Genomic DNA, 13,336 nt, shown 5'->3' on the forward strand with positions numbered 1-13,336 from the left:
AGCAAACATTTCCCCCCATTCGCCACCCCCACCCCCTTCTTCTCTCTGCTCTGCGTACATTAAGTTGTGGAACAGGCCACCAAATCCTTTCAAACCAAATTCACTCCTTCTATTAAGCAATTCCCAATATACAAAGTTTTTGAGGACCATATGCTACATTATAATCGACCTTGTGTAGGTATAGTTTTCAATAGTGCTTCCCAATCCTCTTCCGGTACTTCTTCCTCAATGTAGAGTGCCAACATACTTTATAGCTTAATGAGACTTTGGGGCGTAGGGGGAAGCTAAAGGGGGTCGAACAACAAGTTGTGTTTGTTAGAGTTGATGGCTTTATCCCCTGGGTTAGATGTCACATATTTTTTCAAAGGGGGTAGGTTCTCTCACTGCCCCCTTGCGAACCGGTGGGGCTAGGATCCAGTGCATAGCTTGGAAGTATTGAAACAGACTAGTTTTCCGAATACCGAAATCCTGCTTACATTGTAAGAAAGATTTAGGGTAATTCCCCGGAAACATATCTCTAAGCCTCTCACAACCAGCATGTTTCCATTCCGTGAATGCATTGGGTTCAAGAACTGGGGGGAATGGAGGATTACAAAATATGGGGGTAAGAGGGGAAGGAAATGTTGTGAGTTTGGCACTTCTTAACTGCTGTATCCCAGACATCTTCTAGCAAGCGCGTTATCATGCTTGCATGCATATTAGGGGGGTTGATCTCGTTTAGGCAACCACAGTTTATCCCCTAGCCGCGGGCCCCCCACCTCACTCTCCATCTGTACCCACCTTTTCCCCATGCCGCGAGCGCACCAATCTTTAAGAACTCGGATTTGAGCTGCCTGGTAATATTTTTAAAGATTTGGAAGACCTAGCCCTCCCTTCTCTATAGGGGCCATTAGTGTATTTAAAGCTACCCTTGGACTTTTGTTGTTCCAGATAAATGCAGAGATTGCGCTTTGCAGCTTATGGAAAAATGCTATGGGAACCCCATAGGTAACGCCTGGAACATGTATAACACTTTGGGAAGTGTAACCATTTTTACTGCATCCATTCTTCCCAGCCACGAAATTGAGGGGACCCCCACCTTAATAATTGTGACTTGATTTCTTTCAACAAAGGGTGATGGTTGGCTTCATATAATCCCTCGATCTGAGGAGTTGAGACCGCAAGCAGTTTAATCCTGCCATGCGCCCACCCAAATTGTTTGTCCTCAATTCCTGCACCTCGCCAGAAGAGAGAGTCCTATGTAATCTGCATTTTTTTTTTTAGCAGGCTAAGCAAAGGCGGATTCCATAGGAATTCATCAGTTTTGCACCTGCATTAAAATCTCATGCGGGCATTAAACGTATATTGAGACAGGAAGGAATCACGATGGGGAGGTAAACTCTGCTTGTGTCCCTTCTCTGCCATGTAAACATTTGAGAATGATCTGGATGGTAAATGAAGACGAAAAACCATTAAGCCTTGCTTATATGACTTACTTTATTTAACCCCATATAAACTGATCTGAGTCTGTAAAACGTGTTTTGCAACTGATGTTCGGATCTTTAACAAAATTCCTATTTTTGTTTTAGCCATTCTTTCAACTTGTCCGATTAAGAAAACTTGGTCTTAGCGACAACGAAATTCAGCGCCTACCTGCAGAAATCGCTAATTTTATGCAGCTTGTGGAACTGGACGTATCTCGTAATGGTAAGTACTGGGAAGGGATAAGTCTGTCTGATGTGTAGGACAAGTGGCACTGTTTGACTGTTTCAAGGGACTTTAATTTGTACTTCCCCAATGATAGCCTCACACATGGAATTCCAAGGAAACTTTTTTGAGTTTATTTCATCCTTATTGCCCACGATATTTAAAGGATGTGATTAGGGGGACATTAACTCGGAGCAGTCGCTATGGAACAAGCTTGGCCACTTCTGTTTGGCTGTTAAGTTTCATGATTTTCTAAAGTATTTGCTTTGCCGCTTAGCACCGATAGCTGTCTGGGTGAGTGATTTTAAACTCTTCTCCAAATGGATTTCCATCAGAGGCAAACTCCCTGAATGGGTGGGTCTGGACTTGTATACTTCCTCAGAGTGTGATTTGTCAGCATGAACTAGTTCTCTCAGGGTGATTGCTTTTGCAGCCTCCCACAGCATCCCTGTGTGTTTAATTATCGGTAAATGCACATTATAACCTTGATCATCACTGATGACCTGATCACCCTGCTCCTCAGGTGATAATGCCTAGAATCTTCCAGAAGAACATAGTGAGAGATCATAAGATACAGGTGATGTTATCGTGTTGAATTGTCTGAGGAGGGGATAATTCTATAGGGAGATGAGTAAGTGATCATATGTTGTGAGAGGGAATGGTGGGTGGCAGGGAAAACCGGAAGAGGAGGAGTGTCGGTTGAAGGTCAAATGAGGGTGGATGTGAGGGCTGGATTGTAGTATGTTAAGAGAGGGGGGGCGGGGACGATAAAGTGCCAGAGACCACAGGATACGTGTGTGAGATTAGGTGGTGGCATGTGAATATATGGGGGAGATGCTGAGGGTCTGAGATGGTATTCAAGTTGTGGTAGGTCAGAAGGAGGACACAGACTAGGCAGCCTACCCATGATTTTATTAAACAATAAGATAAACCTGTCTTTCCCGATTCGATAAGGCTTCCCTAACTAGCAAAACTAACTACGGTGCTAGTCCGTCAGTGAATGTATCCCAGACTAGGAAGAACTATCCGCTGTCCAAATCTAACCTATTTGACCCTACCACTATTCTAAACAACTTAAATACCGGAGGATGTTCCTTCTCTCCTGAGATTGCTTGGCTTTCCTTTTAGTAACTCTTTGATAACTGATCTTCAAATAGTTTGTAGTTATTGCTTTTATCAGTTCATGCAGTTCAATTAGTAAGTCTTGACTTTAGGTTTTTTTCTCCTGATTTCCTTTCGATAATGGTCGATCCATCCTTCACTTGCTAGCTTTTCCAACAATTGCATTTCCTTTCGTGGTTATTTCATAACAGTTCATCTTTCTCTATTCTTTTATTCTCAACTTTGTTACTTTCAGAAAGGTTGTTTTATATTAAGTTTCCTCTTCATTTTAAAACCGTTTTAAATACTATTTTTGCATTTTGACAACATACAAAGACAACCACACCCCATCCCACCCTCCTATGCCAGAAGATCCTTCCCCATTGAACCAAGGACTGTCAACCGTTTTAACCCCTTTCACAGTATGTCCAGAATTCTCAGTTTGTGTGGGCACCATGTAGTCACTTTGAAGGTGCAACAGCGCAACCCCTAGTCTTGTTGAAAGTTTACTCGATCTCCTTGTATTGTATACATTACCCATTCCAATGCTACAAAATTCCATACATTTTGTAGCCAGTCAAATTCTGTTGGCGCCTGCCTCTGTTTCCATTTTTGTGCAATGACTAACCATGCTGCTATAAGCAGAACCCTATACCCTCTCAATTGCAGCTTACTGTACATTTTGCACTCTGGATCCCACAGGCCGCATAACCATAGCTTCGATTAAGCGTTGTCCGCCTCTTGAAATATTGTGCTCATCTGCAATTTGACCCCTTGCCAGAATGATTGATGTATCGGGCAATCCCACCAAATATGGTTCCAGCTTCCAATAGCCGCACAACCCCCTCCAACACTCTGACGAAGTATGGGGATACATAGCGTGAAGCTTCGTTGGGGGTGTAGTGACACTGGTACATTATCTTATGCCACATTTCTTGGAGTTGTATAGATAGTTAGCTTTGGTGTATTGCTCCAGAGCGTTTCCCACCTTTCTATAGATTTGGCTTCCCCAAATGTCCTTTCCCACCTCTGCATGTACCGCCATTGTGTCAGTGTTGGGCTTTCGTTAAGTAATTTATACAAAGATGATACTACTTTCCTCGTCCTGACTGGGATGTAATAAATAGCTTAACCAGTGTTAATTTGTGGGTAGCCGCCTCCTTAATAATCGGATCAGATAACCAATGGCTAAGTTGACAATAGCAGAGTCTATACTCTTCCGTGACCCCTATAGATTGTTTACAATCCTTGAATGACCTGAGCTTCTGACCTTGATACATGTCTCAAACTGTGACATCCTGCCACCCGCCATGCTCTAAACCACCCCCTTTCCATCCTTGGCGGAAACTGCGGGTTGTTAAACAATGGTGAGAACGGGGTAAGACCATTGAAAGAGCGCCTTTAGCTAACGTTGCATCCCAAATGTCAGTTGTTAGCCCAATTAATTTACTAATGTGCACATTCAATGGTCTATTTATCTTTCTTAGCCATAGGAGGCCCGATAGGGGTGTTCCCACCACTGCCCTATCTTGTATAGCCCATATTTTCTTTGTCTCCTGTTAGCCATTCACTCACCACCCAGAGTAGTGCTGCTTCGTAGTATTTGCAAAAGTGTGGGAGTCCCAATACCCCCTGATCTCTTGGCGGCGTTAGGGTATTCATAGCAATCCGGTGGTGGGGGGATAGGTGTTGTGCCATATATATGCTGAGACTATTTTATTAAGGGAGCGAAAGAAGGATTTTGGCACTAGCGTCGGGAGACCCTGGAAGTAATATAAAAGTCATGGAAGAATAACCATATTAACCGCCGTTAACCTTCCTAGCCATGAAACCGATAGAGGGCTCCATCTATGCAATTCTGCTTTTAGCTTCTGTAGCAGCTGTGGATGGTTGGCACTGTATAATTTCCCTTATGTCTTGCTGATGACAACCCCATGGTACATAATCCTCCGTGGGCACCCGTTTGATTTGATTGGGTACTCTTATCTGCCCTAGATGATCCACGTGGACCGTGAAGTTCAGAGTTTGTTTTTTGTCTATTAATCTTCAGCCTTGCCACTGTCCCATATTCTTCCAATTCCTCCATTAGCGCAGGTAATGACTTCTCCGGCTCTTCTACTGCTACCAGCATGTCATCTGCAAATGCAATAGCTTTATGATCCTTCTCCCAAGACTCTAGGTCCTGGCCACAACCACTGCAGCATAACACACCCATGCTACCAAACATTTTGACTGTGGTATGTGGGCTGCGCTTAGGGGATATATTTTGAAAAGTTTGTGTACTGTTTCATTTGTAGAGTCTGTATGTGAAGTTTTGGCTAGGCTATGCAGTTAAGATTGTAGAGTTTGTAACAAGCACTGCAGCGTAAGATACCCATGGAAGTAAACATTTTGGATTGTGGTGTATGGTTAGATGTTTGCTTGAATGGGTGTGTTATGCAGAAGTGTTTGTGAGTTCATTTATTATATACTTACTGGTAGACTTTTTTGTGGTTGTATGCAGTTTTTTCATGACATGGGTATTTGGATCAGACATTCTTTTTCGATCTGTGATAAAAGAAAAGATCATATGTTAGTGTAGGTAGTTCATAATGAGTTATTGCATAAGACATTTCTGTATTTTGTTCGACTCATCAAAATCCATGGTGGATTAAAAAAAAAAACTATGTTGTGGTACAATATATTTCTTTCATTGTTTTCAGTGTTTTCTTGTTTCTTGCTAATCTTCTATCAGTTCGGTTGTTGCAGATTTTTTGGGGCAGTTCGATACCTGTTGGCGTATTCAAACTGTTTATAGTTTTGAAAGTTTTGAAATTGAAGTTTTGTTAATGTTTATGCAGAGATTAGCTAAAGAATTTCGGTTTTAAGAATGTTAAATAAGCGTTTACAATATGTGCTGGTAATCTCTGTTTTAGAGTAGTGGTAGTATCATTACATTCAAACCATCCACATTTCTTTATGTATGCAGTGTAGTGACCTGAATTGGTTGTGGCTCCTGTGTGGTAGATTATACCTATTGTGAAGGTTTTCTTACCAAGTGATACTTATGTGTGAATCCAGTCAGCTTGCACGTGTTTTTAGTACCATCTGCATTGTAACGTAAAAGCATTACTATTACGTATTTATTATGTGTCTGTATTTGTAAGGTGGAGCGATTATCTGAATTGCAGGTAGTACATAATCTGCCATGGTTTGCATTTTGTACAAGTTGCTGTAATGGAATGGATTCACAGTTGGGTATGGATACATACACAACACGTTCATTTGAGACTTGTTCCTGTGCCACATGGCTGCAGAGTGTGCATGTATGTTTCCATATGAATGAAATCTGGAAGATTTTATGTTTTTGTTTTCCAGTACCTAGTAAGTACATTAGAAATTCTTGTGGATCTTCTTGTGAATTTCACCATTCCAGCACAGTAGTCCAATTCCTGCTTTATTCCAGCAACACTGTGTGTTGTCAGGATTGTTGGTCGCATTTCTATGAAAGATTAACATTAGCAAACACAATTGGTCTGTACTGTGTAAGTAAATGTTATCAATAATTGGTGGCAATTGGAATAGAATATTTATTGCTACATTTGCGTAGCAATTTACACCAGTTGTATTTGAAAATTTGAATGGACCTGACAGTTCTGTGTCGAAGTCATTTGTTCGAAGTGTGTGTTGCTTCTTTGAAGAAGTAGTTGAGTTACTTTGTGCAGTAGATTCTTCTTTGGTTGTGGTACTTGATGAAGTATTAGCTTCTTTTAATTTCTTTGGAGGTATTGCAGTCAGATCCTGTATCATTTCAGTCTGAAGTAGTTTTCTTTTACAACGTTTTGCGGAACAGGATACGTTTTCAGATGGGGGGGGAGGGTGTAGAGTGAACGCAATCTATTGTATTCTAGAATGCAAGGAATATCAGCATTTACTTTACTTGCATCAAAGTTGATTAGAAATAGTCCGTCAAGTGTACATAAGCGTTATAGTGCTACATAGCTCATGCCTTCTTCAAAGACTGTGCTACCAATATCTATCAATGCTTTATCTAGGGTAAGACCTTGTGATTTGTGAATGGTAACTGCGAATGCTAGAGTTAGTGAAAATTGTTCTCTGTGCACATACATGTCTTTGAAAAGGAGGAAGCACACTGTTGAGCGTCCTATCTTTTTAACTTCTGATAGTTTGTCAAAGAGAATATTGACAAACTGAATGTTGTCATGTGGGTATGTTTGAAAGCCAACAACTGTACCAAGTGCTCCATTAACTAGTCCTTGCTCCACGTCAAGGTTACGTTTAAGCATTACTCTACAGTTTAAAGATAATTTTAATATGTTCTCCAAACAAGCTGTGTTGGAGCTAGTGTTTTCTAAGGTATTTAGTCTTGTTGTGGCTTGTTGACACATGGGTAGTGTCATACCATGTATGCCCAGTTTATCTGTGGAGCAAATTTCAATTATTGGTTGCATTTCTTTTTTCAACATTGTTTCATTGAATTTTGAACAGCTTGCAAGAGTTGGCATCAAGGACATACAAGTGACATTTTTATGTGCTAATTGTTCCATGACATTCATGGCATATGAGTTATGGCCTTAGAGTGCAAGGATGTGCCTGGTTTTTAATATCGATTGTGCTTCTTGAGATAGTACACCAACTCTAATACTTATTAAAATGTTGGCGTATGTGAGGTCTGCAGACTGGCGCATGTTTTCAGTTAATTCTCTGTATTGGAAATGTTGCCAAAGGTTGACATTTCCTATGCTGCCAAGAGATTTACGGCAGTTTGTGCCCAAAGGTTTTAAAAATAGGTTCATCTTTCACTGGTGTCAATTGAAGAAGATCTCTTAAAACAATGTGTGTTGCTCCTAAGAGCTCTTCGTAGTCTTGTTTTGAGTACCTCTTGTAATCTGAGGTGAATCAAAGCCAACAATAGGTTGGAGACCATGCTCACTTCATATATTAGTAGCATTTTCATTTGTTTCAAAACTCTGCGTAGTTCCATTACAGCTTCTGTAGAAAGTTTGTAATAGTCTAATTTGTTTTGGTGTTCTACTGGAAGGAGTAGTAATCGATGTAAAGTGACACCGCCTATGTTGTAGGCAGCTAAACCCGTGGGGGCAGTTAAAACGGCTGACAGTTTGTTGTTTGTCATTTGTTGGAGGAACTTGCAGATGATTTTGATTAAGAATGTTTTGCCTGAACCAGCTTGACCATTGAGGTATAGCAGTATAGGTTTGGAGTCTTGGCAGGTAGTGTTTTTTATTTTCATGTTGAACACCATGTTCAATTTGTCTTATTTCTTGGAAAATGCTACACTGCTAATTGTTGAGTTGTGATTCCAGTACAGCAAAGTAGATTGTTCATACTGACACATGGTGTTTTCTACTTCTCTCAGCGCTAATTCTGCCTCATTTGCTTTTAGTGGCTTTCCAAGTAGTTATTGGCTTCCTGTTACAGAAGGTTGACTACTGTCGGGAGTGTCCACATCTAGTTGGGCCTGGAGTTCTTCTTCGTGTTGTTGTTCATTGTGCAAAATTGTTTTGTAGTGTGTTAAGTTTACATCTCTTATAGTACTTTCATTTGTTTTGAAAGCGTCTTCATTCTTTTCTCCATGGTTTAAAAAGTTGTAGCAGAGACATGTAATACAGTTCTTTATGTTGAGGAGTTTTTAATGACAATTTGATATGATTCATTAAGCTTTGTTTGGTAAGTTTCACTAAGCTGCCTTCACAATTTGCCACTCTGTATCTACCTTTCTTTTCATCTGGTTTTATATTATTTTTTATGTGAAGTTTTGGGCTACGTCGTAGAGACACATGGTTTCCAAAGTGGTACTTCTGTTTGGGTAGCATGTGTATAGTAAATTGTTTTTCAAAATGTCTAGGCTGTTGGAATAATTTTTGGCTATTGTTTCTATGTCATCATATGATTTGAGAACTCTTTCTACATTTAGCAGGACCAAGACTTAGCAATACTCTATTTTCAGATTTTCCATACAAGGCAGTACCGGTTGATGGTCTGCAGCTTCATAGCAGCCACATTCTCTGAGAGCATTTTTATGCCTACGGTGTACAATTTCTGTGACAGTGTTTTGTCAGATGATATGTCATCCCAGGGGTCTTGAAGGTCTGTTTTTTCTGCTTTGGTTAAGTAGGCTGTGACATATCGTGCAACTGCAGTGGAATTGTCTGCACTGTACTGCACATCTATGTTTGCATTTCATAGGAGGGCAATAATTGCATTGTAATCATTGATTTATTTTGATTCTTCTGTTCTTTTTATTTAATGTGTTTTTAGGTGATTTACCTTTGACACTATGTCTAACGGAAGAAATTAAGTTGTTTACTTGACCTGTTGTTGTAACTGGTCTAGGGAAACCAAAGCGGCATTTGGTGTAGTATTTTCCTTTGTTTTTATATTTGCGACAATATTTCCCACGTTTGTGTCTTTGAAATTGTAAAATTTGTGAATGAAGGTCAGTATGTTTTGTTTGTGAAGGAATTTCACAGGTGACATATTTTTGGATAAACTGCAAAACAGTGGCATCACTGTCCTGACCAAATTTAGGAGCATCTTTAATCCATAATAGCATGTGGATGTGTGGTGCTCCTCTTGCTTAGTATTTATTCTTTTCTCCAAAATAAGTGTTGCACTTCTCCGAGGGGAGGAACAGTCTTATTACGAATAAAGTGTAGCATAGAAAACGAAGCGATGATGGAAATATCTTGATACATTTACAGGATCTAGAGAGCCGAGTTCTCCTGGTGTTTTTATATCTGTTTGTTTTGTTTTTGTTCGCTATGCGTAGGAAATTGTGTAAATCTTCCCATGCATAGTCTGCACAACTTAATGTAACAAACCAAGTGGGTGGGCCAAGGTTTCTTATCATACAGCGTACATCTCTGTGATGTCGGAACCAGTATTCTTTTGTACCGCGCATGTTTGCCAAAATATTTGTAATACTTGACTGTAAAACCTCATCTTTTTCTTACACTTTTTGTAATAATTGCATAGCTGACATATTTTGAAAATGGGTACCTGATTTTAATGTGTGTGCAATTTAGTAGCATAGAATTGCTAGTTCACTTTCAAAGAGAAGGTGGAATATGTATTCCACGTATTGTCTGAGTCTGGGGTCGTCGGAATACATTCGTAAAGAGCGATATTCTGATGCTTTTATCTGTGTGGGTCTATCCTCATACCTTCCTCCTTTTCGAGTAGGAAAGAGTAGAGGAAAGGCCTGTGCTTCTACACTTTTTTCCCCATGTGCTGATTGGAGATCCTTTGGCTTGTTGCATTTGGTACGTTTCCAGTGCATCATCTATAGTGTCTTTAGAGTGTAACGGATGACTTATATAATGGTCTAAAATATTGGATTCTGTAGCAGGATTTAGAAGTTGAAATTGACCAGTCTTTTGTGACTCTTGAATTATTTCAATGATTTCTCTCAGGTTTTCTTCAATATTAATTTCTTTGTAGTATTCATTGTTGTTTTTTAGATATTGCAGGGGTTGTCTAACCTTATGTAAGTCCACGAGTTGTTTTTGTCTTTTGTAGCTACGTCATTACTAAGACAATTAAAGATTGATCTATTGGATGTTGCACTCCCAGAGTGTGTACATTTTCTTTAAGATCTATTGGTAAATGAACTACTTTGCCACAAATGCCTTTCACTAATTCAGAGGGAGGTAATTTTGCTGTTTTTGGTTGAAGGCGTCTTATTGCTTGAAATGGGTGCACTGTTTGAATTATGATGCTCATATAAATTGAATTTTTGCAGGGGTTTTGGAAGTGGGAATAATTCCAAGTTATTTATGATAGCACATGAAGGAGTTTGGTTGTTGTCAACTTTTGCAGTGCAGTAACTGCAAAGTATTCAGGGATCAGTAATTTCGTTTTTGTTTACTGCTATAAGGTAGAGAGCTAATTGGAACCATTTGGAATTGTCATTGTCTTCTATTTTGTACGTTATGGCTACAGTTTTTGTGCTACTTTTATAGAAAGTCCTGCGGCAACACACACATGGTTTGGTACTTCAGTGGATGTAGTTTTAAACTTTAGCATTTCTTTTTTGTATGTGTGTAATAGAAGGTTGCTATTTGTACAGTAGTTGCTAGTTTGTTTTAAAGCTATTGCATTTTGTAAGTGGCTTTCACTTCCAAAATATTTTCTCTGGATATGCTCTATTTCTTCGAGTAGTTGTTTGGCTGTACCATGTAGAAGATTATTTAAATTGGCTAGTTCTAATGCAGGACTTTTAGCATAGTAGAGTTTATGGACCAGATTTCGTATAGTTGAATGATGTGTTGATATAATTTTGATATGATGGAAGGTGCTTTAGCAAATAGGTCCTAAAATGCATGCTAATGAATGTCCTTGTAGTCCTGTGTATTTGCGCACTGGACAGGCATCCATATTTTGTAGTAGTTTTATTTTGAATTTGTCTTTGCTTGAGGAACTGGCGTAAAGATTTGAAATATTTGTTGGCAATGTTACACATTGATGTGCACGGCCATTTGTAGACTGGACGTTTTGGTTCAGTGGAATGGAGAGGTGATACTAAGTTTTCTGGGGATATTTTTGTGAGCAGAGATCCTGGTTCCATAATGGTATTAAGTTTTTCATACCCTCGTCCACTGCTATGTATGGCAATTGGGTTTTTGCTTTTGTTTATATGCTTCTTCATTGTGCTCGTGGTGTGACTCAATTCATTCCCTCATTTGCCCCCCGCAGATGTTTAAGAAGCTATTTTTGTTGATATTCTGTTTATTGAGAAGTCTTTTTTGTAGTTTTGTAGTTAGTTTTGTTAGTGGTTTCATTCTGTTTAAAACTAAAATAAATAACTTCCTTTTCAGAAGGATTGCACTGTCTATGAGAACTTCTAGGATTAATTTTCTACAGTAGGTTTTAAGGGTTATACATGATTTCTCTCCTGTTTTTGATAAGGTTCTGAAGGACTCTATGGCGGAACACTTTTTGTAAAATAATTGTTTTGGTATGGGTACTTGACACTAAATCAAGATTTATAGGTGCAGTGTTAGCAGTAGTGGAGGCTGAATTCCTGTTGATCACTTTTTGTTTCGTTTTACATTTTGATAGAGCAGGCAACGTTTCTGTCCTGGAAGCTTGTTTTGTTTCGTTTAATGACTGTATTGGCTGTTTTGTTTGAACTTTTTGTACAAAATCTGCGAGATGGATGCTTATTTTGGACACTTTTTTATTTTTATTTGCTCTACTTCTACGTTGCTTTTTGGTAGGCATTCTTTGGGGTCTGTTGGAGAAAAAAAGAAAGTGTGGGTTGGGCTGTTGTGCAGTGTTTGCGTGCTTTGTGCAGGAGTCTGCATGATGCTAAGGATGTTTGTGGAGGTGTGTGATTGTGCAATGGGCAGCTACATAAAGTTGGCAAGGCTATTCTTGTGTTTGTGTGTTACTATACTGGGCTTCAGATGACAATATAAAGTATGTAGCTGGCAAGGGGAAGCACTAATACTACATCTAATGGTAGAGGGTTAATACACGTTTGTGCTACAATAGTAAAATGCTAGTGTGTTTAACAGTTAGAACATTATGGTAGTATTGTACTTATTCTTTGGTATTGGTTTCTTCTAAGTTCTTGTTCATACGTCAGACGCTGCTGCTTTCCAGGTGAGTGGTCTTCACTGCAATTGTAAAATAAGTTAGTGGATATGTGTGTTTATAGCACTTTTGTTAATGTAGACATTGATTTATTTTGTTTTTGTAGTAGTTGTGTTCTCTGATAACTGAGCACAGTATGCACATGCACTTTCCTTTGCTTATGTGCATCCTGTATATTTTACTTAGAATCTGTTAGTTGAACATGTTTTACAAATGAGTATAATAGTAGACGTATAGAGCACACTTGGCTTTTTAACGCTATGTTATTGGATGCTGGGAGAAATAATCGTATGCATTTTTTGCTATTTTTACAGGGTAAATGGCAGAAATTGTACGGAAAAGCATGCAATGTATGCATTTGTGAAGGTGTGGGAAATCCAGCAGAAGGATTTGATGTGGAGGGAGTGGTGTTTCAGCTGGGAGCCTTTCTAATGATATTGTCTGTCTGCGTGCATGAATGAAGATGCATGTACTCATCCTGGTTGCGTGTCATTTTATAATTCACTACGAAGTTTTTTTGCACAATTATACTGTTATTTCTTCCATTAAAATGAAATGACACTTTTTTTAGATAGCTGTGTGTGTAAACAAACATTTGGAGAGCTGACAGGTTTGCAAGTGAGTGTAAACAAACATTTGGAGAGCAGACAGGTTTGCAAGTGACACTTGATCATAGCAGATGGGAGAAATGACAGTAAGATCATTTTACAGTTTATACAGGGTAAGTGGCAGTTACTGTTTATATGCATTCATAGAAGAGCTGTACATGTACTGTGTAGAAAATATTCATACCTGTAGTCTGTGTTCATGCATGTGGATGTGCATGAATCTGCAAGTAGAAATCTTGGGGAGTTGTATAGTAGTTGTTGCTGTAGGTCCTTTGCAGTCACAGCCTAATTGTACTGAGTGATCAATAGTACATCTAAAGTGC

General features: G+C 39.2%; 1 protein-coding gene across 1 annotated transcript in view; it reads left to right on the forward strand.

The window, feature by feature from the left end:
* LRRC1 (leucine rich repeat containing 1) overlaps nucleotides 1–13,336 on the forward strand; it is a 694,627-nt gene that overhangs the window by 190,440 nt on the left and 490,851 nt on the right. Inside the window, exon 2 of the mRNA XM_069606135.1 lies at nucleotides 1,569–1,686. Within this exon, the coding sequence (XP_069462236.1) occupies nucleotides 1,569–1,686 (118 nt within the window). The remainder of the gene's footprint in view (nucleotides 1–1,568; nucleotides 1,687–13,336) is intronic.

This window comes from Ambystoma mexicanum, chromosome 4p, assembly GCF_040938575.1.
Source record: "Ambystoma mexicanum isolate Mex_15411 chromosome 4p, UKY_AmexF1_1, whole genome shotgun sequence".
Taxonomy (NCBI): domain Eukaryota; kingdom Metazoa; phylum Chordata; class Amphibia; order Caudata; family Ambystomatidae; genus Ambystoma; species Ambystoma mexicanum.